General features: G+C 33.2%; 1 protein-coding gene across 5 annotated transcripts in view; it reads right to left on the bottom strand.

The window, feature by feature from the left end:
• Positions 1-25,922, bottom strand: part of LOC134687313 (transient receptor potential cation channel subfamily M member 8-like) — an 87,695-nt gene that overhangs the window by 8,798 nt on the left and 52,975 nt on the right. For all 5 annotated transcript variants that reach the window (XM_063547497.1, XM_063547498.1, XM_063547500.1 and 2 more), the window contains 7 exons: positions 21,912-22,032; positions 17,985-18,195; positions 13,639-13,775; positions 12,777-12,916; positions 9,269-9,387; positions 7,937-8,031; positions 6,861-7,064 (listed from right to left, as the gene is read on the bottom strand). In XM_063547497.1, the coding sequence (XP_063403567.1) occupies positions 6,861-7,064; positions 7,937-8,031; positions 9,269-9,387; positions 12,777-12,916; positions 13,639-13,775; positions 17,985-18,195; positions 21,912-22,032 (1,027 nt within the window). The remainder of the gene's footprint in view (positions 1-6,860; positions 7,065-7,936; positions 8,032-9,268; positions 9,388-12,776; positions 12,917-13,638; positions 13,776-17,984; positions 18,196-21,911; positions 22,033-25,922) is intronic.

Raw genomic sequence — 25,922 nt, 5'->3', positions numbered from 1 at the left:
TCAAGCAGAAATATAAAGACAAGACCTTTTATTTATGGACTGTTAACTAGCTGTTAGGAATGTGGTATTTTAGAGACATTTAATTTGATTTTATTTGATTTAAACATTTTTTATTCATAAAGGTTTAGAAGAAACACTTATCTTACTTAGTGGAATAAATGAAGTAATGTTGAAGCGAAACAAGAATGTGTCCATAGTACAAAATGCCCCATCAACGCTATCATTTTCTATGTTCAGTGGACCTTGAAATTGGGGTAAATAATCTAATTTAGCATAAAAATTAGAAAGATCATATCATAGGGAACATGTGTACTAAGTTTCAAGTTGATTGGACTTCAACTTCATCAAAAACTACCTCGACCAAAAACTTTAACCTGATGCAGGACTGACAGACGGACAAAAGAATGGATTGACGAATGGACGGACGGACGCAGACCAGAAAACATAATGCCCATAACTGGGGCATAATAAAAATGGAAAGTAGGACATGGTATGGTAAAGGATTTATTCATGAAGAAAAGGAGATGAGGTGAGACAGCACACCACCTACAAAAGTATCCGTAAGTCATTCAGAGTCAATAATAAAGGTGTTGAAAAAAGCAAAACTAGAGGCTCTAAAGTGCCTGTGTCGCTCACCTTGGTCTATGTGCATATGAAACAAATGACACAGATGGATTCATGACAAAATTGTGTTTTTATGATATTGATGTTTTTGTATATCTTACTTTCATAAACATTCTTGCTGCTTACAATTATATCTATCTATAATGAACTTGGCCCAATAGTAAAAGAGGAAAATAATTTAAAAATCTTTACAGAATTTATGAAAATTGTTAAAAATTGACTATAAAGGGCAATAATTCCTTAAGTGGTCAATTGACCATTTTGGTAATGTTTGACTTATTTGTAGGTCTTACTTTGCTATACATTATTGCTGTTTACAGTTTATCTCTATCTATGATAATATTGAAGATAATAACCAAAAGCTGCAAAATTTTCTAAAATCTGTGTTCCTACATCTAGTTATCTCCCCTTTAATTCAATTCTGTAGATTATCTCCCCTTTACCACTTACAAAGGAACTCCAAGTGGATTATAGAGCAGCTTTGGACATCTTAAAAGAATTACTACTGAGATATCAAAGAACTCATTCAATTATTATCGCCGGCGATTTTAATGCTTCATTTCATAGATATTACAAGGACACCCAAGATGAACTATTTAAAAACTTTTGTAAGGACAATCAAATAGTGCTACCATCTAACTACCCTACAGACCATACGTACCATCAGGGTGATTCAAAATCACAGATAGACTACATTTTAACAAAATCTAGAGAGAATGATGATGAGTCAACTGAATATATGCAGGTGAAAATCCTAAAAGAAGGCCATAACACATCAGACCATTATCCTGTCTCCGCTGATTTTTCTGTTAGTTTACAGACTGCTCAAAAACAACTGAGTGGAGATATTGTGACTAAGATTAATTGGGAAAAGGTTGATAAAACAAGTTATGAACAATATTTGAAGGAGGAACTAAAAGATAGAAAATATCTGAACATGAGAACACCTTACGGTATTGAACAAGCTACAAACCAGCTAATATCTGGTCTAACTAACGCTTAAAATTTGAGCTATCCCCGAAGGAAATCCAAATTTAGTAGAAAAAAGAAGATCAGCTGGTCTCCACAACTTGCTAAAGCTGTAGGTCTGTCAAAAAAGGCATTTTATCTGTGGAAAAAGGTTGGTTCACCTCCGTCGAAAAATAATATTTACAACTTAAAGAGACTAGAGACAAAACGTTCGGTCAGATCGATACAAAGACAACAAACCGCTGACAAAAGAATTAAACTACATGAAGAAATTATGATGGCTTCAGATAGGGACAAGAATCTGTTTTTTCGACTTATTAAAACTCAACGGTCTTCTTCTTCTCATTTCACACACACCCTTAGAACTGAAGAAAAAGAAGCATCAACTCCAAATGTGATAAATAATGTCTTTAAAGAACACTTTGAAAAATTAGCCAAAACCAATTCAAATCCTTCTTTCAACTCTGGTCATGATAATCTTGTCAAGCTAGACATGGAAACCATTGTCAACATCTGTGAAAACCAAGAAATAACAATTCAACCTGTTACTTCAACAGAAATCACCAAGCGTATTTCGATATTAAAAAGAAAAAATTTGTAAGGGTTCCGCGGAACCCAGTGTCTCGCCTACTTTTGCTGTAAATTGCGGGCTCAACAAAAATGAGGAAAAAAATCAATAAAAATTTTCCTCTTGATACCATCTTATGATTGTAAGAAGCTTCTGTCTAAGTTTGGTAAAAAACTAGGATAATCAATAAATCTAATGAATGTTTTGAAAACTTTAACTGCAAACTGTATGTAATGTTAACTTAAAGAAAATCTAAGTCCATTTAAAAATAAAATACAGAAAAAATGGAGTTATCTTTTTACAAAATTTACTTCTGGATACTATTTTATGATCATAAATAAGCTTCTGTCTAAGTTTAGTACACACCCAGGATAGTTTAAGAAAGTTATTAAAATTTTAAAAACTTTAACCACAGAGTGAATGTAATGTTTCCCCACAGAAAAACTAAGTCCATTTAAAAGTAAAATACAGAAAAAATGGAATTTTATTTTTACAAAATTTACTTCTGGATACTCTCTTATGATCTTAAACAAGCTTCTGTCCAATTTTGGTACAAACCCAGGATAGTTTAAGAAAGTTATTAAAATTCTAAAAACTTTACCCACAGAGTGAATGTTATGTTTCCCTGCAGAAAAAACTAAGTCTATTTATAAGTAAAATATGGAAAAAATGGAATTTTATTTTTACAAAATTTACTTCTGGATACTATCTTATGATCATAAACAAGCTTCTGTCCAAGTTTGGTAGAAATCCAGTATAGTTTAAGAAAGTTATTAAAATTTCAAAAACTTTAACCACAGAGTGAATATTTGTTGACGCCGCCGACGACACCAACTACGACGGAATGTAGGATCACTTAGTCTCGCTTTTTCGACTAAAGTCGAAGGCTCGACAAAAAGGCTGGGGATGTAGAAGGCTTAACTGCAGAACATCTAATTTATGGTGGAACAGAGTTGACTAAATTCCTGGTAACCTTAATTAACAGTATATTCTATACAAAGCATGTACCTGAAGTCATCAAAAAAGGTCTTCTGACCCCTGTCCACAAAAAAGACAAAGACCCTACTATTCCATCCAATTATAGATGCATCACAGTCATTTCCATCATTTGTAAGATTTTGGAGCTTTGTATTAGAGCCAGAATTGAGGGTACACTAAATAAACATCAAAACAAGCTTCAGAAAGGTTTCACTAAAGGTGCATCCTCTATTAATATTGCTCTTCTCATCTCTGAAGCAATTAATGAAGCCAAAGATAACAAGAGTGCACACACTGAAATGTCTCGCCTTCTTTACTAATCATTGATATTATGTTCATAGTCCTAAATATAAAGCTTTATTACAACTGTCACATAAACTTAACATTAATCAAGATAGCTAAACAAAGACCAATGAACCATGTAAATGAGGTCAAGGTCAGATGAACCATGCCAGGCAGACATTTACACCTATCAATGCTTCCATACAACAAATATAGTTGACCTATTACTTAAAGTTTAAGAAAAATAGACCAAAACACAAAAACTTAACACTGTGCAATGAACCGTGAAATTGAGGTCATGGTCAAATAAAACCTGCGGGATTGACATTAAGATCATAATATATTTCAGTACACCAAATATAGTTGACCTTTGGCATATAATATTATATAAAAAGACATAAAACTTAAAAAATTAACTTTTGACCACTGAACCATGAAAATGAGGTCAAGGTCAGATGGCATCTACCCGCTAGACATGTACACCTTACAATCATTCCATACAACAAATATAGTAGACCTATTGCATAAAGTATGAGAAAAACAGACCAAAACACAAAAACTTAACTATAACCACTGAACCATAAAAATGAGGTCAAGGTCAGGTGACACCTGCCAGTTGGACATGCACACCTTACAGTCCTTCTTTACACCAAATATCCTACCCCTATTGCTTATAGTATCTGAGATATGGACTTGACCACCAAAACTTAACCTTGTTCACTGATCCATGAAATGAGGTCGAGGTCAAGTGAAAACTGTCTGACGGGCATGAGGACCTTGCAAGGTACGCACATACCAAATATAGTTATCCTATTACTTAAAATAAGAGAGAATTCAACATTACAAAAATTCTTAACTTTTTTTTCAAGTGGTCACTGAACCATGAAAATGAGGTCAAGGACATTGGACATGTGACTGACGGAAATTTCGTAACATGAGGCATCTATATACAAAGTATGAAGCATCCAGGTCTTTCACCTTCTAAAATATAAACCTTTTAAGAAGTGAGCTAACACCGCCGCCGCCGTAGCCGCCGCCATAGCCGCCGCCGGATCACTATCCCTATGTCGAGCTTTCTGCAACAAAAGTTGCAGGCTCGACAAAAATGAGTGTCTTATTCTAATAACTCTGGATGCAGAAAAAGCTTTTGACGTGGTAGACCATATACACCTATTTTGGAAATTATATCATCAAGGAATTAATGGTGCTTCATGGTTACTAATTAAGGAACTATATAACAAGACAACTACACAAGTTTTAAAAATCTCAAGGATACATCTCGGAAACATTTGTAAATGAGCAGGGAGTCAAACAAGGAGGAATTCTCTCTGCCAATTTTTACAAGACCTATAATAAAAATATCCTTGATACTCTTGAATCCACAAACATAGGAATTAAAATTGGAACCAATTATGTGGGTTGCCCAACGTGCGCAGATGACATAATGCTATGTGCTGGTTCAGAACATGATGCCTCAACCCAACTCTGCATCATTGAAAACTGTACCAAAAACGATCGGGTAAAGATAAACAGCAAAAAAACTGAAATTCTAATGATTAACAAGAAGAATAAAGATATAAGTCTTCAACTTTTTAATTAAAAAATAGACGAAAAGCAAAACATCAAACATTTAGGAATTGAAAGACAAGAGAAAAATAATCCAAATGTAGAGAAAAGAATCTCTGCTGCAAGAGCTACAATGTATTCACTATTAGATGCTGGATTACATGGAATAAATGGTATAAATCCTCTATTATCTTATAAGTTATGGCGGACTTACGTTATACCAAGAATGCTCTATGGAATTGAAATTCTCAACATTACTAAAACTGATATCCAAAAATTAGAAGCTTTTCAGAAAAAATCATTTAAGCAAATTCTATCTTTACCACAAAGAACTGCAGATGCTGCTATCTATATCTTGCTCGGAGCCGAATCCATTGAGCAACTCGTACATAAAGCTGTCATTTCCTTATTTCTAAGAATATCGAAAGATCCCAACTCAATCGAGTGTGAAATTGGAATTAGACAGCTAGCTACAAAAGATGATAAATCAAATAGTTGGTACATAAATGTGGACAAAACTCTCAAATCTTATGATCTTCCATCCGCACATGAGATTATACTAAATCCGGAGAAAAATTGGAAAAGATTGACTCATGATGTCATAGACCAAACCTGGAAAAATAGATGGACCGAAACTGCTAGAAGTAAATCAACGCTCAAATATATGGAAGTAAACAATTGGAACTTTAAAAAACCAAACTTCTGTTGGAGCAGTGTCAGAGATCATAAAAGAGATGTTAGCAAAGGGATAATAAAATCCAGGATACTTACAGGAACTTACAAAACCCAAAGTATTACCAACCGATTTGACGTTACAAAATCTGCAGAATGCAAATTATGCATGGTAGGACCTGAAGATTATAAACATTTTCTAATCAAGTGTGAAAGTCTGAGTTCTGTGAGAAAAATTCATCACAATAGTCTGAAATCCCTACTAGAGGATAATCAAATCCCCTATTGCAGTATAATTGATTCTGATGAGGATCTTCTCGAATTCTTGATTGACTGTTCTAGGGACGAACTTATAACTGTGTCTCAGCAGAGAGATTTAGAACGAACCTGCAAAGACTGGATCTATGCATTGCATGCTAAAAGAACCCAACTTTTGGAAAGCAAATGAACAATCAGTTGAGTTCTGAGTTTAACTTGCAAGTGGCTGTCAGTCGTGGGAATGTAACATATAAGAAGTATTAAACTACTATCTCTATATACTTAATCAAATACTAGGTGATATAGCTGAGTACTTCATAGTTAAACCATAACTAGAGAATATGAATGTTAATTACCCCTGTAAATAATCTTGTAGATCCAAATTGTATTGACAAATTTTACTGTTTTACTTATAACTAATTTTTACAAGTTTCTTTTTATTCGTATCCTTTACCATTTAAGATTTTAAATACATATATATAATTTAATTATGAAACCATATGCTAGCCCATAAAATTTAACCCATTACTAATACGGATTAGTAGTTCCTTTCAATTTCCTTTGTTAAGAGAAAGTTAAACAACTGATAAGATATTATTTTTATCCATTTTAAAATTTTAAGATGTATAGTGTACATACAAGTTCCTGTTTTTAACTAATTCTTAGTTTCATCCTATTCTAACTCTGTTACTATTATTTTAAATTTTAACTAGTAGATAAGATTTTAAATAACGCAATTTTAAAAATAAACAAAATTTTTAAATGCGGTGACCCTGCAGATAGGGTGGACTTCCTGAAGAAGAAGAAGAAGAAGATCAATTTTATATCTACAGATCTGATTATCCAACATCACCCAAGATCTTCTATCATACATCTGTGTTCCTACATATAGTTATCTCCCCTTTAATTTAATTCTGTAGATTATCTCCCCTTTACCACTTACAAAGGAACTCCAAGTGGATCAATTTTATATCTACAGATCTGATTATCCAGCATCACCCAAGACCTTCTATCATACATCTGTGTTCCTACATCTAGTTTCGATGTCACAATCTTGTTCCACACAATATTAATGGAAGGTAAGGGAGGTAATTCTGCTCTTTCTTCCTCTGACAACAGGTTACGTGCTTGTCGCTGTTGTTTGATGCTACAAAAGATAAATAAATAACACTGCTGTTGTGATGTATGAGTAAGTAATTTGTTAGGAAAGATATTAATTTTCAAAAAGCAATATAAACCTACAATTGAAGTTAAGAATTGTATGCAACTTTCCCAACCGCAAAACATTTTTTTTTTAAAACATTAACTTTTTTTGTGTAATATTATTTATGATATGGCTAAAGGTTTTTGTTTTCAGTAATAAAAAAACAAAATGTATGCTGAGAATTCTAGATAAGGAAAATGAAAGACATTAAATATATAAACAAATCTGAGATAATATACTACATTCATTTAACAGAATATCCTGATTGAAATTACACACATTCTATTATATTGATGAATTATGCGAGTGAAATAACAGTGGTGGATCCAGAACTTTTTATAAAGAGGGGATATGGGGTGGGGGGGCTGACTGCCATAAGAGGGGGCCCACTACAGTCATGCATCAGTGATTCCCTATATATAAGCAACAAAATTGTTCCCACAAAAGAGGTGAAAGGCCCCCCTGGATCCGCCTATGTATCTGCTTTTCATCAAGTATCTTTTACAGCTATTCTATAAAAGCATGCAAAGCAAACATTTGATTACCTTGATTGCTTTATTTGTTTGGATGTTTGTAAACAAAAGGTAGGTAGTCTGTTTACTATATACTGGAATTTGATTGGACAATAAACATTAACTTCATTGAATGTCAATTTTTATTGTCCAATCACATCCTTGTAATGTATATATAAAACAGACTGAAACTCCGCCTACCTATTGTTTGCAAACATCCAAGCAAATATAGCAAGCAAGTTGATCAAAGGTTTGCTTTGCATGCTTTTAAAAAAGAGCTGTAAAAGACTTTATAATACTTACAGTATAATATCTTCATCCACATACAGTCTTTCATCTTCACTGAATGAATCTCTTTGCTTTGTGTATATTTTGGCATCATAAACTTCATATGGTTGCTTTAATTTGAAACAGTGAAACTCACACATTTAAATGTCATATAGTTTAAACATATTTTATTGTTCAAAACAAATGGATTAGACACAAGTTTTTCAACTTAGTTCCGTCTTTTCCATAATAGACATGAATATACATAATATTTATATAGCACATTACATAAATTTGTAAAAAATCAGTCCAAAGGGAAAACGCCTACTGATATTAGTGTGTCATGAATAACAAAATTCTGTTCTTTGTTTCTTCAGTAATTTAATGTTTCTAAAGCAACAGGTTTGGTTTTGTAACACTTGTATGATTTTTTTTTCTTGGTCATCTACCATAAGATCATAAAATAAAATATCTTTGGTTCAAAATTTCAAAATATTAACATATATATAATTAAATTTTGGATGTAACGCATCTTCTGATTGGCTGACGTTGTTTTGTTTATCAGCTCATAGACATAATTTAGTCATGTGACAGTGACATCATCAATGTTTTTTCATGGTATTCCCTCGGGTGTAGGATGGAATTTAGAATTAAATTATAAGAAATAACTGTAATATTTTATCTGTCTATTCGAAATAACATAAAACATGTGGTGCACACTATAAAATAACTGCTACGTTATTCAGTGTGCACCACATTTTTTATGTTATTTCTTCATAGTCAGAGAAAATATTACAGTTATTCCTTAAATAAACAATCCCTTACGGTTTAAAAGGTATAATACTTAAGAAAAGTTGATTAAAAAAGTTAGGTAGTGTGAGCTTGATTTTTAAGAGACAACCAAATGAAAAACAGAAAGTTTTCGTTGTGATGAAGGTGTCATTATTTTCATATGCAATAAATGTTATGAATTTACCCCTACAGAATGAAACTTGATTGAACACAAACATTTTTGGGGATTAAAACTGCCAAATACCAACATGTTTCAGAGTTAAAATTATCATGTTAATGGCACTGCTTCATATAGTTATTTGTCTTGAAGTTATGAACTTCAGTGAATTCATTTATTTTTCGTGGGTACCAATTTTTGTGGATTGTAAAAATCTTACATGTTCATGGATATCTAATTTCATGGTTTGTGGATGTCTGCATACCATCCTATAGAATATTTGAAATTTGTTATTCAACAAATTATGATGAATCTACTACAGTACTCCCTGATTTTTACTTTTCTTTGATTTCTATTATCAAACTCTTTAGCAAAATAATATTGTTTCTATGTTGCACTGGTAACCTTACAAATCTTACCTCCCAAGGAACATATTTATCAAAGACAGGGAATCTGGCAACAGTGGTTCCTGGGTAAGGTGATTGTCTGGCAGCCACATGAACAAGTAGACCTTTTACTGTAGACACTCCAAGTACATCTGTCATAATAAAATACACATAAACACATGGACAAGTAGACCTTTTACTGTAGACACTCCAAGTACATCTGTAGAAATAAAATACACATTAACACATGAACAAGTAGACCTTTTACTGTAGACACTCCAAGTACATCTGTTGAAATAAAATACACATAAACACATGGACAAGTAGATCTTTTACTGTAGACACTCCAAGTACATCTGTTGATATAAAATACACATAAACACATGGACACGTAGACCTTTAACTGTAGACACTCCAAGTACATCTGTTGAAAAAAAATACACATAAACACATGGACAAGTAGACATTTTACTGTAGACACTCCAAGTACATCTGTTGATATAAAATACACATAAACACATGGACACGTAGACCTTTAACTGCAGACACTCCAAGTACATCTGTTGAAATAAAATACACATAAACACATGGACAAGTAGACCTTTTACTGTAGACACTCCAAGTACATCTGTTGAAATAAAATACACATAAACACATGGACAAGTAGACCTTTTACTGTAGACACTCCAAGTACATCTGTTGAAATAAAATACACATAAACACATGGACAAGTAGACCTTTTACTGTAGACACTCCAAGTACATCTGTAGACACTCCAAGTACATCTTTATCTTTCGTCAGACGCAACCTAAAAATTAGTTCAAAATTAGTGAAGGAAAGAGCATATCAAACTATAGTAAGACCAAAACTCGAATACTGTTGTACCGTTTGGGACCCATACACATCAGAAAATATATACAGACTGGAACAAGTGCAAAGAAGAGCTGTATGATATACATGCAACAGATTTCACAACACCAGCAGTGTATCTGATATGCTTCAAAATCTGAAATGGCAAACTCTACAAGAACGAAGGCTTAAAACCAGATTACAAATGTTCCACAAAGTAATAAATAACGAAATTGCTATACCATCACAAGATATTCTGATAAAAAGCCAGTCCAAAACAAGATCTACTCATCAATTAACATTCAGACAGCTCCAATGCAATAAAGACAGTTTTAAATTCTCATTCTTCAGCCAAACAATCAAAGACTGGAATAAACTACCACCTGAAATTTCAAACAAAACTTCAACAGACAACTTTAAGGATGCACTTACCCATGAAGTACTCCTTAAAACCTTTTCTCACTTAAACTAAATGTACCTATTGTTTTTATCTTAATTTAAAAAAAAAAAAAAAAAAAAAATGTAAAAATTAAAAGTTCAATAGAAATTGTAAATCTTAAAAATAAAGAAAAATTGAAATTAATTTTAAAAAGCAACCTCAATCAGGCATGCGCCAGAATGTAATCTTCAAAATGTTGATGGTATTCTGTAACTAAAGAAGAAGACATCTGTTGAAATAAAATACACATAAACACATGGACAAGTAGACCTTTTACCGTAGACACTCCCAAGTACATCTGTTGAAATAAAATACACATAAACACATGGACAAGTAGAACTTTTACTGTAGACACTCCAAGTACATCTGTTGAAATAAAATACACATAAACACATGGACAAGTAGACCTTTTACTGTAGACACTCCCAAGTACATCTGTTGAAATAAAATACACATAAACACATGGACAAGTAGACCTTTTACCGTAGACACTCCCAAGTACATCTGTTGAAATAAAATACACATAAACACATGGACAAGTAGAACTTTTACTGTAGACACTCCAAGTACATCTGTTGAAATAAAATACACATAAACACATGGACAAGTAGAACTTTTACTGTAGACACTCCAAGTACATCTGTTGAAATAAAATACACATAAACACATGGACAAGTAGACCTTTTACTGTAGACACTCCAAGTACATCTGTTGAGATAAAAATACACATAAACACATGGACAAGTAGACCTTTTACTGTAGACACTCCAAGTACATCTGTTGAGATAAAATACACATAAACACATGGACAAGTAGACCTTTTACTGTAGACACTCCAAGTACATCTGTTGAGATAAAATACACATAAACACATGGACAAGTAGACCTTTTACTGTAGACACTCCAAGTACATCTGTTGAAATAAAATACACATAAACACATGGACAAGTAGACCTTTTACTGTAGACACTCCAAGTACATCTGTTGAAATAAAATACACATAAACACATGGACAAGTAGACCTTTTACTGTAGACACTCCAAGTACATCTGTTGAAATAAAATACACATAAACACATGGAAAAGTAGACCTTTTACTGTAAACACTCCAAGTACATCTTGAAATAAAATACACATATACTGATAAAAGGTATGCATGTCTCAACTACAAGTGACATATTTCATAGTGTCTAAAAATACATACCACAATGGGCATTAGATCTATAAATTCAGATTGTGTCCTGTTGTAAATATGACCATTTTTTTGTGGGGGGGCTATGGAAATACCATTTTCTAATTCCAATTAAACATGGGCTGCATGCAATTGACATTAAAATTGAAAATGCTACCTCAGTTGTATTTTGAAAAAAAATAGATATCTGTGTTGGTTTCTAGCTAGGAAATAAACTAAAATCTTTCTTAATGTAAGTTTACATATATCTGCTCATTTTTTATTCCTAACGTTTTGGCTACCTAAAATACACAATTTAAACCTCACTTACACCAGGTACAAAGATACTGACAAATATAATGCCTTCCCATGTAAAATGAGCATAGAGCATGGCATGAAAGAATTATTTCTTAATTTCCTATTGTGACTTTTTGACTGAATTTGGATTCACTTATACATGGATGACAACATGAGATACAGTTTTTATCTTGATTTGTATAGCAGTATTGGATATACGAGTTTAGAACACTTGTATACTTTGATTGCCTGTTATAAACCATACCCCATTTCTTCCCTGGCTAACCTTAGATATACACATGTATGAAAGAAGGTGTAGGGTATATGTCAATGTGACAGAAACCTAAGAACACATTACAGACATTTGGAGGTTGATGTACAATTTTTTAATAATATACAAGTTTGCCTTAACAATTTTAAGAATCTTTAAAAGATCTGTTATGATCAACAAATTTTAATAAAAGTCATTTTTTTAAATTAGTCAGCAAAAACCAGACTCCTGTTTTCTATGTAATGTTTGGTGAACAGTTGTTTCAAATTGTTTGTCTGTTCATTTCTTTTTCTTTTCGCCATAGTGGATTTATTTTCTTTGAGATTTGTTCTTTCTTTGAATAAAATTGAGAATGGAAATAGGGAATGCGTCAAAAAAACAACAACCCGACCATAGAACAAACAACAGCAGAAGGTGACCAATAGCAATGCAGCGAGAACCTCACCTTGAGGCATCCTTCATCTGGCCCCATAAAAAATATAACATCTTATAATACCCCTCCCTTTTTTTTTTACCTGACTTGTCCAGTTTATGTGAGATATTCTCTAGATACATCCTACTGGATTGAATCATTCTCTCTAATTCAAATATTCTATCTGTCATTCTCTTGATAGTCTTCTTTTGGAATCTCAAATCATCCTGCATATTCTGTAATCTGTCAACACATGAAGGAAATAGGTAAACAATTTATAAATTGTCTGATATGATTTATTTTTGCAAAACATATCATAATGCAGTGTGGCAATGAAATAAAAACAACACAATAATTTCTTAATGTACAGTAATCTACTCACAGTGGAAGATCTAGGGGGAGAGTTCCGAGGTTGGAACTCCCCCTTTTTTTGGACGATCAATGCATTTGAATGGGGGCATATAGTTGGAAGCCTCTCTTTGTCCTGTGTTGAGACCCCCCCCCCCCCCCCCCTCTTTTAAAATGGCTGGATCCGTCCCTGCCTCATGTGAATAATTGACAGTCATCCCGTCTTGGTAGGGACAAATTCCATGACTGTTTCCCCAACTTCTTTTTTGAAGTTCTGTCTTGGTTAGGACAAACTCCTAGACTCTGTGTTTTAAAGTTTTATATAAGAAGAGACAAGTTCCCTGAATCAGATCCCTGACTTTCTTTTAACCGGTTTTTCCACAAACTTTCTACTGTAAATTCAGAAATTATTGCATGCATTTATTATTGTGATTTTTCATAAATGGACAAGAATACGAGTAAAATTTTAGAAATTTTAGAAAAATCTACATACAAATCTATGTTTTTTTTTTTTATCTAAATGAGTTCTTATAATTGGGATCATCTTGTCGCATTATTTGCATTAATAAAAACCTCGCAATAATTTCTGAATTTACAGTATATAATAATGTACTTACATTTCAGCTTGTACCTTTGGTATATCTTCCATTTGAAGTTTTTCCTCCTTTGCATTAACATAATCATGGGAGCATTTCTTCCAGTAATTATAATCCTCCGACCTTTTGGTCTTTTTATGACTCTCTGATTTCTTCGTCTGAAATAATTATGAAAATTAATCAGCCTATAAGCAAACGGTATGTGATGTGCACTTTGTGTGAAAAAAACCTAAGAATGTGTCCATAGTACACAGATGGTCCACTCGCACTACCATGATGAACGGACAGACGGATGGACGAACGAACGAATTGAATCATAGACCAGAAAACATTATGCCTATAAATGTGGCATAAAAATTAGTCCGCCTATTAGCAAACAGTATGTTATGTGCACTTTGTGAGAGAAAAAAAAATGGAGAAAAAATTCACATTGTATATTGTGGAGCTTTACACCATTACCTATGAATTTTGACACGAAAATATTTCAGTCAAAGGCAAAATGACTTCACGCTGCCTCATATTTACTTTTAAACTAATACTGATTTTATATGACTTTTAAGTTTTTATCCTTTTTAAGGTGGTATGGGTGTCTTCCTCCATCTTGGATCGTAAAAAAACAGAGAACCAAAGGTCCAGATTTTCCATCAAATTCGCAAAAACTGATGCAGGAATGCAGATATTTAATGTGAATTTTCAGTTATAAGAATCAATTTATAAGAATCTATAATACTAAAATTACGAGGTCCAATTTGTCAGCCGTCATCACGTGAAAACGACGAATCAAAGAATTCAACTTTATATACAACTTATATAGTACAAAGGTGTAGATTAAAAATTACACCACTCCAGGCCCTTTTGTTTTCCACGTAATTAATATTGCCAATAATTAAGAAGTTCTGGGTCAAGTCCGATACCGATACCAATAGTATAATCACCTGTTACTTATTACCTTATCTGTACGTTCCGCATCTGACAGGGGCACCAACAAACAGTGTATGCAGGATTAATATGCTATATACACGGGTCATAATTACAGGGTTGACACTACTAAATTGTCAAATTGTTACCGATTATAGTATTTTAATCAGTAAGACTTTCTAAGATAACAATACCAATACTAAAAATCTGGACTAAAAATAAGGCGTTTACATAGGTACAGTTTTCAATTTGTTAGCGGGCATGAGTGATGTAAAACAGTGAATCAAAGAATTCAACTTAATTTATAATTAATATAAGACAATGCTGTTGATTAAAAAATACTCCATTCCAGGACCTTTTGTCACACAGTTTTCCAAATAATTAGTATTTATCATGACCAATAATTGATAAGTTCCAGTTCGACGAGTTCAAACAGAAAGATTTGAAAGCAGAGAAAACTGTGTATCTTATAATCCGCATGATTTTATCAGATGACAATACTAATACTAAAGCAAGGCTTGCGCATAGTTATATACTTAAGTCACGGACCCGCGATGTCACGGGTGTGTTCTAGTAGAACTTATAAATATTAAGATTTTTGCAAATGTTTACTATTTTTGGTTGTTTTTAGTTTTTTTAAAATTGGCATTATAAGGGGAGGTAACTCTAAAACAGTGCATTTTCTGAAGGATTCTACATGGAATTTTCCTATTTTAGCTGGAAAAAATGTACGGTGACCCTATTTTTTCTTTTGATATTCTCAAAGCAGTGTCCGAAAGCTATCTTGTCCTGGAGTATTTAACAATGCTATCATTTTGTTTAGTTTCTAATCACAAAATGGTGTTTTTTCCTGAATAATCCATACAAAATGTGTCATTTTGTCCCGTCCTGTAGCTTGAGAAAATGCGCAGTGACCTATCATTTTTATTATATTTTTCGACATGTATCAATAGATACTACGTTTTGGCAAAGTATGAACAAATTCTATCATTTTTATTTTAGACTCCCATACCACCTTAAATCAAATCAGACCTCACCTTAGGGTTTGGAAGTTTTATTCAGTCAATTCTAAATTTTGTTTTTATTTACAGCTGATTTTAATGAGTGTGTAGGCAAAGTTAATATCTTTGGTTAGCTTGCTTGCTAGCTGAACCGTGAATTTATTGTTAGGTTAGATAAACTACCCTCCTTTAAAAGTAGACTATTCTGACAGATAACCAATCTACCTGTCTGTAGGACAAGGCTACTTCGGAAGGAAGGTAACCAAAGAATTTACCTTTAGCTACACACTCATTGAAATCGGCTGTAAATAAAAACATAATTTAGTTTTGACTAAATAAAACTTACAAGCCCTCAGGTGAGGTCTGATTTAATTGAAATCAGCTGTAAACCTCAATTAAATAAGAGTTAAGTAACTGATGTCTGATCTATAAAAAAAAATCCAAATTACAAGTTACCGTATTCGGCCGTGTATTGTCCGCATTTGTGTATAGTCCGCACCCCTTCTTCATCCCCAAATATCGAGGAAAAAGTGTAGTTCGCTTGTATAGTCCGCGGCAACTTTTGACAAGATCGGGTCCGCGAACAATGACGGAAAATGCCAAATTTGCGGTATTTTTTTTAAATTTTTTTTTTGCCGAGATCGGCAATATAGTAAGTATTGTTGTTAAAGAGATGTCAGTTAAAACTTATGATAAGTTTCTGAATGGGATCTTTAAAGATATATTTTTAATCTTTGTTAAAGATTGCAACACACTAATCATTGTGGTTAAAAGATTGATGATGAATATAAAGTTATGATCAGTTTGTAAAAGAGGACTTAAAAGATATGTATTTAATCTATTTTAAAAGTCTTCAAAAGATTCTATTTAATTGCTTAATTAAATCGTCTTACAGACTATCATTCTTTACTAATTAATTTAAAGTCCCAAACAATGAAAGTAAGAACTGTATTCATGTAATAAATGTTAATTAATTCAATCATGTACATTTAACTATCGGCTTATCACTTTTGATATCATTGTAAGTGGTAGCTCATTATGTTATAACTCTTTAATCTTATCATTTCTTTTATTGATTTGAGGAACTGCCTCAGGTTATTGAATTACATTCATCACTTGTCAAAAGTTGACATGGTTAATTAATAGCTTTCAACACACACCCGTAAACTCATTCATGAAAGACGATACACCTGCACAATATGACCTTTCACCTGGAAATATAGTTTCGTATACAAAATTCCACTTCTTTTGGGTTTACACTTTCAGTATTAATGGTTACAATTTACAATTAAAAAATGTCAGGTCTTGATTCATTTACGTCGATAAGTTAAGAGTTGAACACAAAAAGTCGGAATACGAAAATATTTGATACTTTAATCACACACTTTCAAAATGGCGCTTCGTTGTTTACCTGTTACACACACAAATAATATTAAACAGAATCGATCTTGGGAAGATTTCACTAGGTTTCAACTTGACTATTACGGTTTTACCATTGAAGGGTTCATCTTTCATTGATATTCAGGATTCAGGTACACTGTTTAGATGTAATGACACAAATTTGACCAAATCCGAAATAAAGCGGACATTCGATCAAAGGCTGAATTTTATGCAAATTAATAAGTCATCACGGTTAAATAGTTTATTTTATTTAAAAAAATACAAAGAGTAGTCAAGAATACAGTTGGATTGTTTATTTTATTTCTAAATAATACAAAGAGTTGTCGAGAATACATTATAACATTAACAACACATGATGTTTCTGTTTCTTGGCCAAACCTCGTTCAACATCGTATCCGAACTCTGGAAAAAAAAGGTCATGAAATCCTATAGTACTGCATAGTCTGCACCCCTTCCATCAATTTCATTACCAGGGTAAAAAACCGCGGACTATACACCCCTTTATACGCAACAATAACTTTCAAAACAGAAGAAAAATCTAATAACTTATAAAAAGTCGTAACCATAGAAGGGACATATTCAACCCTCCCAATTTCTGTATGTGCATGTCCCAAGTCAGGAGCCTGTAATTGAGTGGTTTTCGTTTGTTGTTGTTTATCATAATTGAATTTCCTTCATTGGTTTTTACACAAATCTGGCCAGGATTTTTTTTCGTTTGAATTGTTTTACATTTGTCATTTAGAGGCCTTTTAGAGCTGACTATGTGGTATGGGTTTACCTCATTGTTGTAGGCCATAAATGATATATAGTGATTCAAGGTCGTTAAAAAAACTTCCATCATCAGTATATCTACAGTAAGCTATAATGCTTGACCAGTTGATCAGTTTGTAGATGTGAACTGCAATTCAGTGAAACTTTTTAGCAATTGGTATTGTGGAAGGACCAAGCCTTTCAACTATACACAGTAAATGGTTGTGAAAGAGGGGTGAGAGATACCAGAGGGACAGTCTAACTCATAGATTGAAAATAAACTGACTGTGACCCTACCTTATGCAGTTTTTCACATGTACAAAAGTCAGAACATTTCTTCATGCAGCCTTTTAAAAGTCGATGTATAAAAGTTAGAAAAATAAAGAGGTAGTTGATGATGGTAAATGGTGGTGGAAAACATAGTCTGTCCTCAAAATCCATAATTATCATGTATCGTTGGAACTTCCAGATCTCAGCAGCTTCAAGGTCTACCTTGGTTATCGTGAGACTGAAAAACAAAACAAAACATTAGAAATTGGAATGTGTATCAATAGCTAGATATTAAAACTAAATAAAATATATATACCTTTTGATTACTCCTGCATGATGTCACACCTTTACATTGAATATTCAATTTTGAGGTAAAAAGATATATAAATAAAAAAAAACTAGAGGCTTTTAAGAACCTGTGTCGCTCACCTTGGTCTATGTGACTATTAAACAAAGGAAGCAGATGGATTCATGACAAAATTGTATTTTGGTGATGGTGATGTGTTTGTACATCTTACTTTACTGAACATCCTTGCTGCTTACAATTATCTCTATCTATAATGAACTTGGTCCAGTAGTTTCAGTGGAAAATGTTAGTAAAAATTTACAAATTTTATAAAAATTGTTGAAAATTGACTATAAAGGACAATAACTCCTTAGGGGGTCAATTGACCATTTCGGTCATGTTGACTTATTTGTAAATCTTACTTTGCTGAACATTATTGCTGTTTACAGTTTATCTCTATCTATAATAATATTCAAGACAATAACCAAAAACAGCAAAATTTCCTTAAAATTACCAATTCAGGGGCAGCAACCCAACAACGGGTTGTCCGATTCATCTGAAAATTTCGGGGCAGATAGAAATTGACCTGATAAACAATTTAACCCCATGTCAGATTTGCTCTAAACGCTTTGGTTTTTGAGTTATAAGCCAAAAACTGCATTTTACCCCTATGTTCTATTTTTAGCCATGGCGGCCATCTTGGTTGGTTGGCCGGGTCACTGGACACATTTTTTAAACTAGATACCCCAAAGATAATTGTGGCCAAGTTTGGATAAATTTGGCCCAGTAGTTTCAGAGGAGAAGATTTTTGTAAAAGATTATTAAGATTTACGAAAAATGGTTAAAAATTGACTATAAAGGGCAATAACTCCTAAAGGGGTCAACTGACTATTTCGGTCATGTTGACTTATTTGTAAATCTTACTTTGCTGAACATAATGGCTGTTTACAGTTTATCTCTATCTATAATAATCTACCAGATAATAACCAAAAACAGCAAAATTTCCTTAAAATTACCAATTCAGGGGCAGCAACCCAACAACGGGTTGTCAGATTCATCTGAAAATTTCAGGGTAGATAGATCTTGACCTGATAAACAATTTTATCCCTGTCAGATTTGCTCTAAATGCTTTGGTTTTTAAGTTATAAGCCAAAAACTGCATTTTACCCCTATGTTCTATTTTTAGCCGTGGCGGCCATCTTGGTTGGTTGGCCGGGTCACTGGACACATTTTTTAAACTAGATACCCCAAAGATAATTGTGGCCAAGTTTGGATAAATTTGGCCCAGTAGTTTCAGAGGAGAAGATTTTTGTAAAAGATTATTAAGATTTTCGAAAAATGGTTAAAAATTGACTATAAAGGGCAATAACTCCTATATGAGTCAACTGACCATTTCGGTCATGTTGACTTATTTGTAAATTTTACTTTGCTGAACATTATTGCTGTTTACAGTTTATTTCTATCTATAATAATTTTCAAGATAATAACTAAAAACAGTAAAATTTCCTTAAAATTACCAATTCAGGGGCAGGAACCCAACAACGAGTTATCTGATTTATCTGAAAATTTCAGGGCAGATAGATCTTGACCTGATAAACAATTTAACCCCGTCAGATTTGCTCTAAATGCTTTGTTTTTTGAGTAATAAGCCAAAAACTGCATTTTACCCCTATGTTCTATTTTTAGCCATGGCGGCCATCTTGGTTGGTTGGCCGGGTCACCGGACACATTTTTTAAACTAGATACCCCAATGATGATTGTGGCCAAGTTTGGTTCAATTTTGCCCAGTAGTTTCAGAGGAGAAGATTTTTGTAAAAGTTAACGCAGGACGACGACGGACGCCAAGTGATGGGAAAAGCTCACTTGGCCCTTCCGGCCAGGTGAGCTAAAAATGAAAAAAAAAAAAAAAAAAGATCTTGAATAAACAATACAAACAATATTAAAAAAAAAAATTTAATTTTTAAAAAATCGAAAAAAATGTCTATAGCTGTGTTTTATTCACATTTTTTTACCAACTACATATTTTCGGTTTAAAAGTGCAGACAATACAGGACCAAATATGGTACTGTAGGATAATAAATGTGTATCAATAGTAAACCATGCCTGTTGGTATTATTACAATTATCAATGTTTTAAAACAAGGCATAGTACCAGTAATAATAAATACATGTTTATATTCACAACAAAAAGTGTTTGAGAATTGGTGTTCATAAACTGAACTAGAGGCTCTAAAGAGCCTGTGTCGCTCACCTTGGTCTATGTGCATATTAAACAAAGGACACAAATGGATTCATGACAAAATTGTATTTTGGTGATGGTGATGTGTTTGAAATTCTTACTTTACTGAACGAGTTTGCTTCTTACAATTATATCTATCATGAACTTTGCCCATTAGTAACAGAGAACTATATTTGGTAAAAATTTACATAAATTTACCAAATTAATGAAAATTGTTAAAAATTGACTATAAAGGGCAATAACTCCTTAAGGGGTCAATTGACCATTTAGGTCATGTTGACTTATTTGTAGATCTTACTTTGCTGAACATTATTGCTGTTTACAGTTTATCGCTATCTATAATAGTAATCAAGATAACCAAAAACGGCAAAATTTCTTTAAAAATTACCAATTGGAGGGCAGCAACCCAACAACCAGTTGTCAAATTCATCTGAAAAATTCAGGGCAGATAGATATTGACTTGATTAACAATTTAACTTCTTGTCAGATTTGCTCTAGATGCTTTGGTTTCATAGTTATAAGCAAAAAACTGCATTTTACACCTATGTTCTATTTTTAGCCGTGGCAGCCATCTTGGTTGAATGGCCAGGTCATCGGACACATTTTTCAAACTAGATACCCCAAAGATGATTGTGGCCTAGTAGTTTCAGTGGAGATTTTGTAAAAGATTACTTAGATTTATGAACTAGAGGCTCCAAAGAGCCTGTGTCGCTCACCTTGGTCTATGTGAATATTAAACAAAGGAAGCAGATGGATTCATGACAAAATTGTGTTTTGGTGATGGTGATGTGTTTGTAAATCTTACTTTACTAGTCTTGCTGCTTACATTTATCTCTATCTGTAATGAACTTGGCCCAGTAGTTTCAGTGGAAAATGTTAATAAAAATTTACAAATTTTATGAAAATTGTTAAAAATTGACTATAAAGGATAATAACTCCTTAGGGGGTCAATTGACAATTTCGGTCATGTTGACTTATTTGTAAATCTTACTATGCTGAACATAATTGCTGTTTACAGTTTATCTCTATCTATAATAAAATTTAAGATAATAACCAAAAACAGCAAAATTTCCTTAAAATTACCGATTCAGGGGCAGCAATCCAACAATGCCAGGTGAGCTTAAAATGTATTTGTTATCAGGTCAACATTAGATAAATTGATAATATGGAATCACATATCAATTTACCTTGGCCTACTTCAATTCATCCAATTCAGGTTAGTAGAGTCTGTTGAGTTTGATGTGATGTGGAACAACGTGCTTCATCAAATTCATGATGTTAGGCCTTTGAACGGAGAAAACGAACATATAATAGCTGAAGTAATCTGCCTTCATTTCAAAGGTGTATAATATAAATTTCCCTGTGTTCTTTATACAAATTAATAATAAATTATAATAAATTATAAGATTAAAATTTCTGGTCATACTTACGCAAACATTGCAAACAGCAGTGTGACTAAGACAAGTTTACAAATCAATAAATACTGTATGGTAATGATATAACCACCCAAACTTGACATAGGACACTTTTGGATGGGTTCCACAAGTGGTTCTACAAGTAAATTATCAAATTATATCATAACTCACAATAAATTTTCTATTACTGCAAAAAGTAAAATCACAAAAAAACTGGACTCGAAATTCGAATGAAAATTCAAAATGAAAAGTCCCTAATCAGATGGCAAAATCAAAAGCTCAAACACATCAAAAGAATGGACAACTGTCATATTCCAGACTTGGTACATTGTTTCATTTAGGCAGAACTTATATTTAATACATGCTCGTGAGGTTTTATTTGTTCCTTTGTTGTAGGTTTTTTCATGTTTATAGTGGTTTTGTATCATGAACTGATACATCATATCTTTTCTTTTCTTTTTTTATCTAAATTATTTTCCGATGAACTTAGAAACAATAGATAGCTTCCACTTATGCTGTGTTTTTCTTTTTGTGTCTAATTCTTTAATTTTCCTAAGTAATGGAATAACATGTTGAAGCGATCTTTTTCACCATATTTAATTAAAATTATCAAATATTTTTAAATGACATTATGATGATTTAATAATGTTGCAGAGGTAATTTTTGCCAAAGTTTCATTTTTTTCCAGATTATTTTAAACAAAGCAAATGTTGTTTTCAGCTGTCCAAACAAGCTATTTTATATGCATGAACCTATGTAAATTGAGAAGACGTTGATACATTTAAACCTTTATATACTTTTACATAATGAATTAAATCAAAGTGCTGGATAGCACCTGTGGAAAGTTTGCAACGGTAGATTGTAATATTTCAAATAGATAGTGTGTAGATTGCATGGTTACCTTTTTTTCCTACTTAAAAAAGAAAAAACTTTATCAAGAAATAATTGTAACAGGATGCTGCAAAACAAAGCTCTCAAAATAAGTCATTCCCACGGGTCGCTTGACATTAAGCAAAGTCCAATACAAATTGGTCCGGTCTGGTAAAGTGATATTCATGATTTGGGGGTGGGGATCTAGACAGTTTACAAGTTCTCAAACAGGCAGGAGGTAGGGTAAGAGTGACCCTAGGGGACTAGCTTTTTATTTCATCTGATTTGTTTTATTATTCCGTACAAGAATATATGTTGTTTCAGTGTGGGGATTTCAACAGTTTTCAAGTTTTCGAAAAGGGGGTGGATCTTGACTGTTTACAAGTTCTCAAAACAGGATGGGGTGGGGTTACACCAAGGGACTTAATTATATTTCACTTTATTCGTTTTATTGTCCAATACAAGAATATTTATGATTAAGGGTTGGGGATCTCAACCGTTTACAAGTTCCCAAACATGAGGGGTTGGGGATGACTCAGAGGTACTCCCACTATATTTCATTGGTTTTGTTTTGTTGCCCCAAAAAATAGAATATATATGGTTTAGGGGTGACCATCTCGACCGTATAAGTTTTCAAAAAGAAGTTGTTTGGGTCACCCCTGTGGACTTCTTCTATATTTCATTTTGATTTATTTTATTTTCTCATACAAAAATATATATGGTTTGTGGGTGGGGATCTCAGCCGTTTACAAGTTCTCAAACAACAAGGGGATGGGAGTGACCCCTATGGACTCGCCTTCTTTTGAATTTGATTTGTTTTGTTGCCCTATACAAAAATAGATATGGTTTAGGGGTGGGGATCTCGACCGTTTACAAGTTCTCAGACATGAGGGGGGTGGGGGCTGACCCAAAGGGACTCCCACTTTATTTTATTGCATTTGTTTTGTTGCCCTATACAAAAATATATATGGTTTAGGGGTGGGGATCTCGACCGTTTACAAGTTCTCAGTCATGAGGGGGTGGGGCTGACCCAAAGGGACACCCACTTTATTTCATTTGATTTGTTTTGTTGTCCTATACAAAAATATATATGGTTTAGGGGTGGGGATCTCGACCATTTACAAGTTCCCAAACATGAGGGGTTGGGGCTGACCCAAAGGGACACCCACTTTATTTCATTTGATTTGTTTTGTTGCCACATACAAAAATATATATGGTTTATGGGTGGGGTGACTGACCCCTCTGGAGTTCCTCTATATTTCATTTGATTTATTTCATTGTCCCATACAATAATATATATGGTATATGGGTGGAGATCTCAACTGTTAATAAGTTCTCAAAAAACCAGGGGGTGAGAGTGACCCCAGGGGACTCGCCTTTTATTTCATCTGATTTGTTTTATTGTAACGTATAAAGAACATATAATGTTTAGGAGTGGGATCTGACTGTTTTTAAGTATTCAAACATGAGGGGTTAGATGGGGTGACACCATGGACTCAACCTTAATTTAATTAATTTGATTTGTTTTATGGTCCTGTGATCATTACTGAAAACCATGTGTGTCTGTCACTTACTGTTTTTTTCAAGTTTATAATTTATTATTGTTATTGAAAATTAAAAAAAAAATCCCTTAGGGTTCTTTAGTAAATTCCTCCCTTCTGTTGGCCCCTCAAAATACAACTAAATAGACCCCAAGGAGAAAAATAATAAGAACTGAGCAAAACTTTGTTTAGGAGTCTTAATAGCAATTAGTATAATTACGATTTTTGTTATAGTCCGATTTCTAATGCCGAATATGTAAAAGGCCGAGTTTATTATAGTCCGAGTTTGTTGTGGGCCGACATCAGATGAGATACCATGATACTTCCAATACTCTCGGGCTTTTACATATTGAATAGAAATTTGTAAAAATCGTAGTATAAAGCGACGAAAAATGTTCATTCATGAAATATTTTAAACACGCTATTAATTTTCTCTTCAACCGGAGGAAGGTAGGAAACCTTTGAAACCGGGATTGTAGTACTCCTGTTTGGAGGCACACATATATGGATCTGACGCATGTCTGAAGAATACCGATAAAATCATAACGTAAAAACTGCTGTCTCATGTGTGTATTGATTTTACTTTCCGCGTAGCGCAGATCCACGAAGAAGTGTTTGTTCGTCTTTCAAATGAAGTTGAACTATTTGATTTATCGATGAAAATTCAGTACATTTTTTATTCAATCTGTATGCTATTAAAATAGAAGAGCTCAAAATTTCAAAAGCATCTTTCTATTATTAGTTTTCAAACACCAGTACTACATTATCTAGAAGTAGGACACACTTCCTAAAGTAAATTAGGCTGTCTCTTTTCCGGTTAGGCCGATGCCTTAAAGTTTATTGCTATAGCAAGCTATAGCAAACTTTCCAAAAACAAGAGTGCACACGCTGAAATGTCTCGCCTTCTTTACTAATCATTGATATTATGTTGATAGTCCTAAGTATAAAGCTTTATTTCAACTGTCACATAAACTTAACATTAACCAAAATATCTAAACAAAGACCAATGAACCATGAAAATGAGGTCAAGGTCAGATGAACCATGCCAGGAAGACATGTACAGCTAACAATGCTTCCATACAACAAATATAGTTGACCTATTACTTATAGTTTAAGAAAAATACACCAAAACACCAAAACTTATCACTGTGCAATGAACCGTGAAATTGTGATCATGGTCAAATAAAACCTGCGGGACTGACATAGATCATAAAATATTTCCACACACCAAATATAGTTGACCTTTGGCATATAATATTAGATAAAAAGGCCAAAACTCAAAAACTTAACTTTGACCACTGAACCATGAAAATGGGGTCAAGGTCAGACGACATCTGCCCGCGAGACAGGTACACCTTACAATCATTCCATACAACAAATATAGTAGACCTATTGCAAAAAGTATGAGAAAAACAGACCAAAACACAAAAACTTAACTATAACCACTGAACCATGAAAATGAGGTCAAGGTCAGATGACACCTGCCAGTTGGACATGCACACCTTACAGTCCTTCCATACACCGAATATACTAGCCCTATTGCTTATAGTATCTGAGATATGGACTTGACCACCAAAACTTAACCTTGTTCACTAATCAATGAAATGAGGTCGAG

The sequence above is a fragment of the Mytilus trossulus genome, chromosome 10 (assembly GCF_036588685.1).
Source record: "Mytilus trossulus isolate FHL-02 chromosome 10, PNRI_Mtr1.1.1.hap1, whole genome shotgun sequence".
In the NCBI taxonomy this organism is placed as follows: Eukaryota; Metazoa; Mollusca; class Bivalvia; order Mytilida; family Mytilidae; genus Mytilus; species Mytilus trossulus.
The sequence above is the reverse complement of the archived record's forward strand: the minus strand, read 5'-3'. Positions and strand labels throughout refer to the sequence as shown.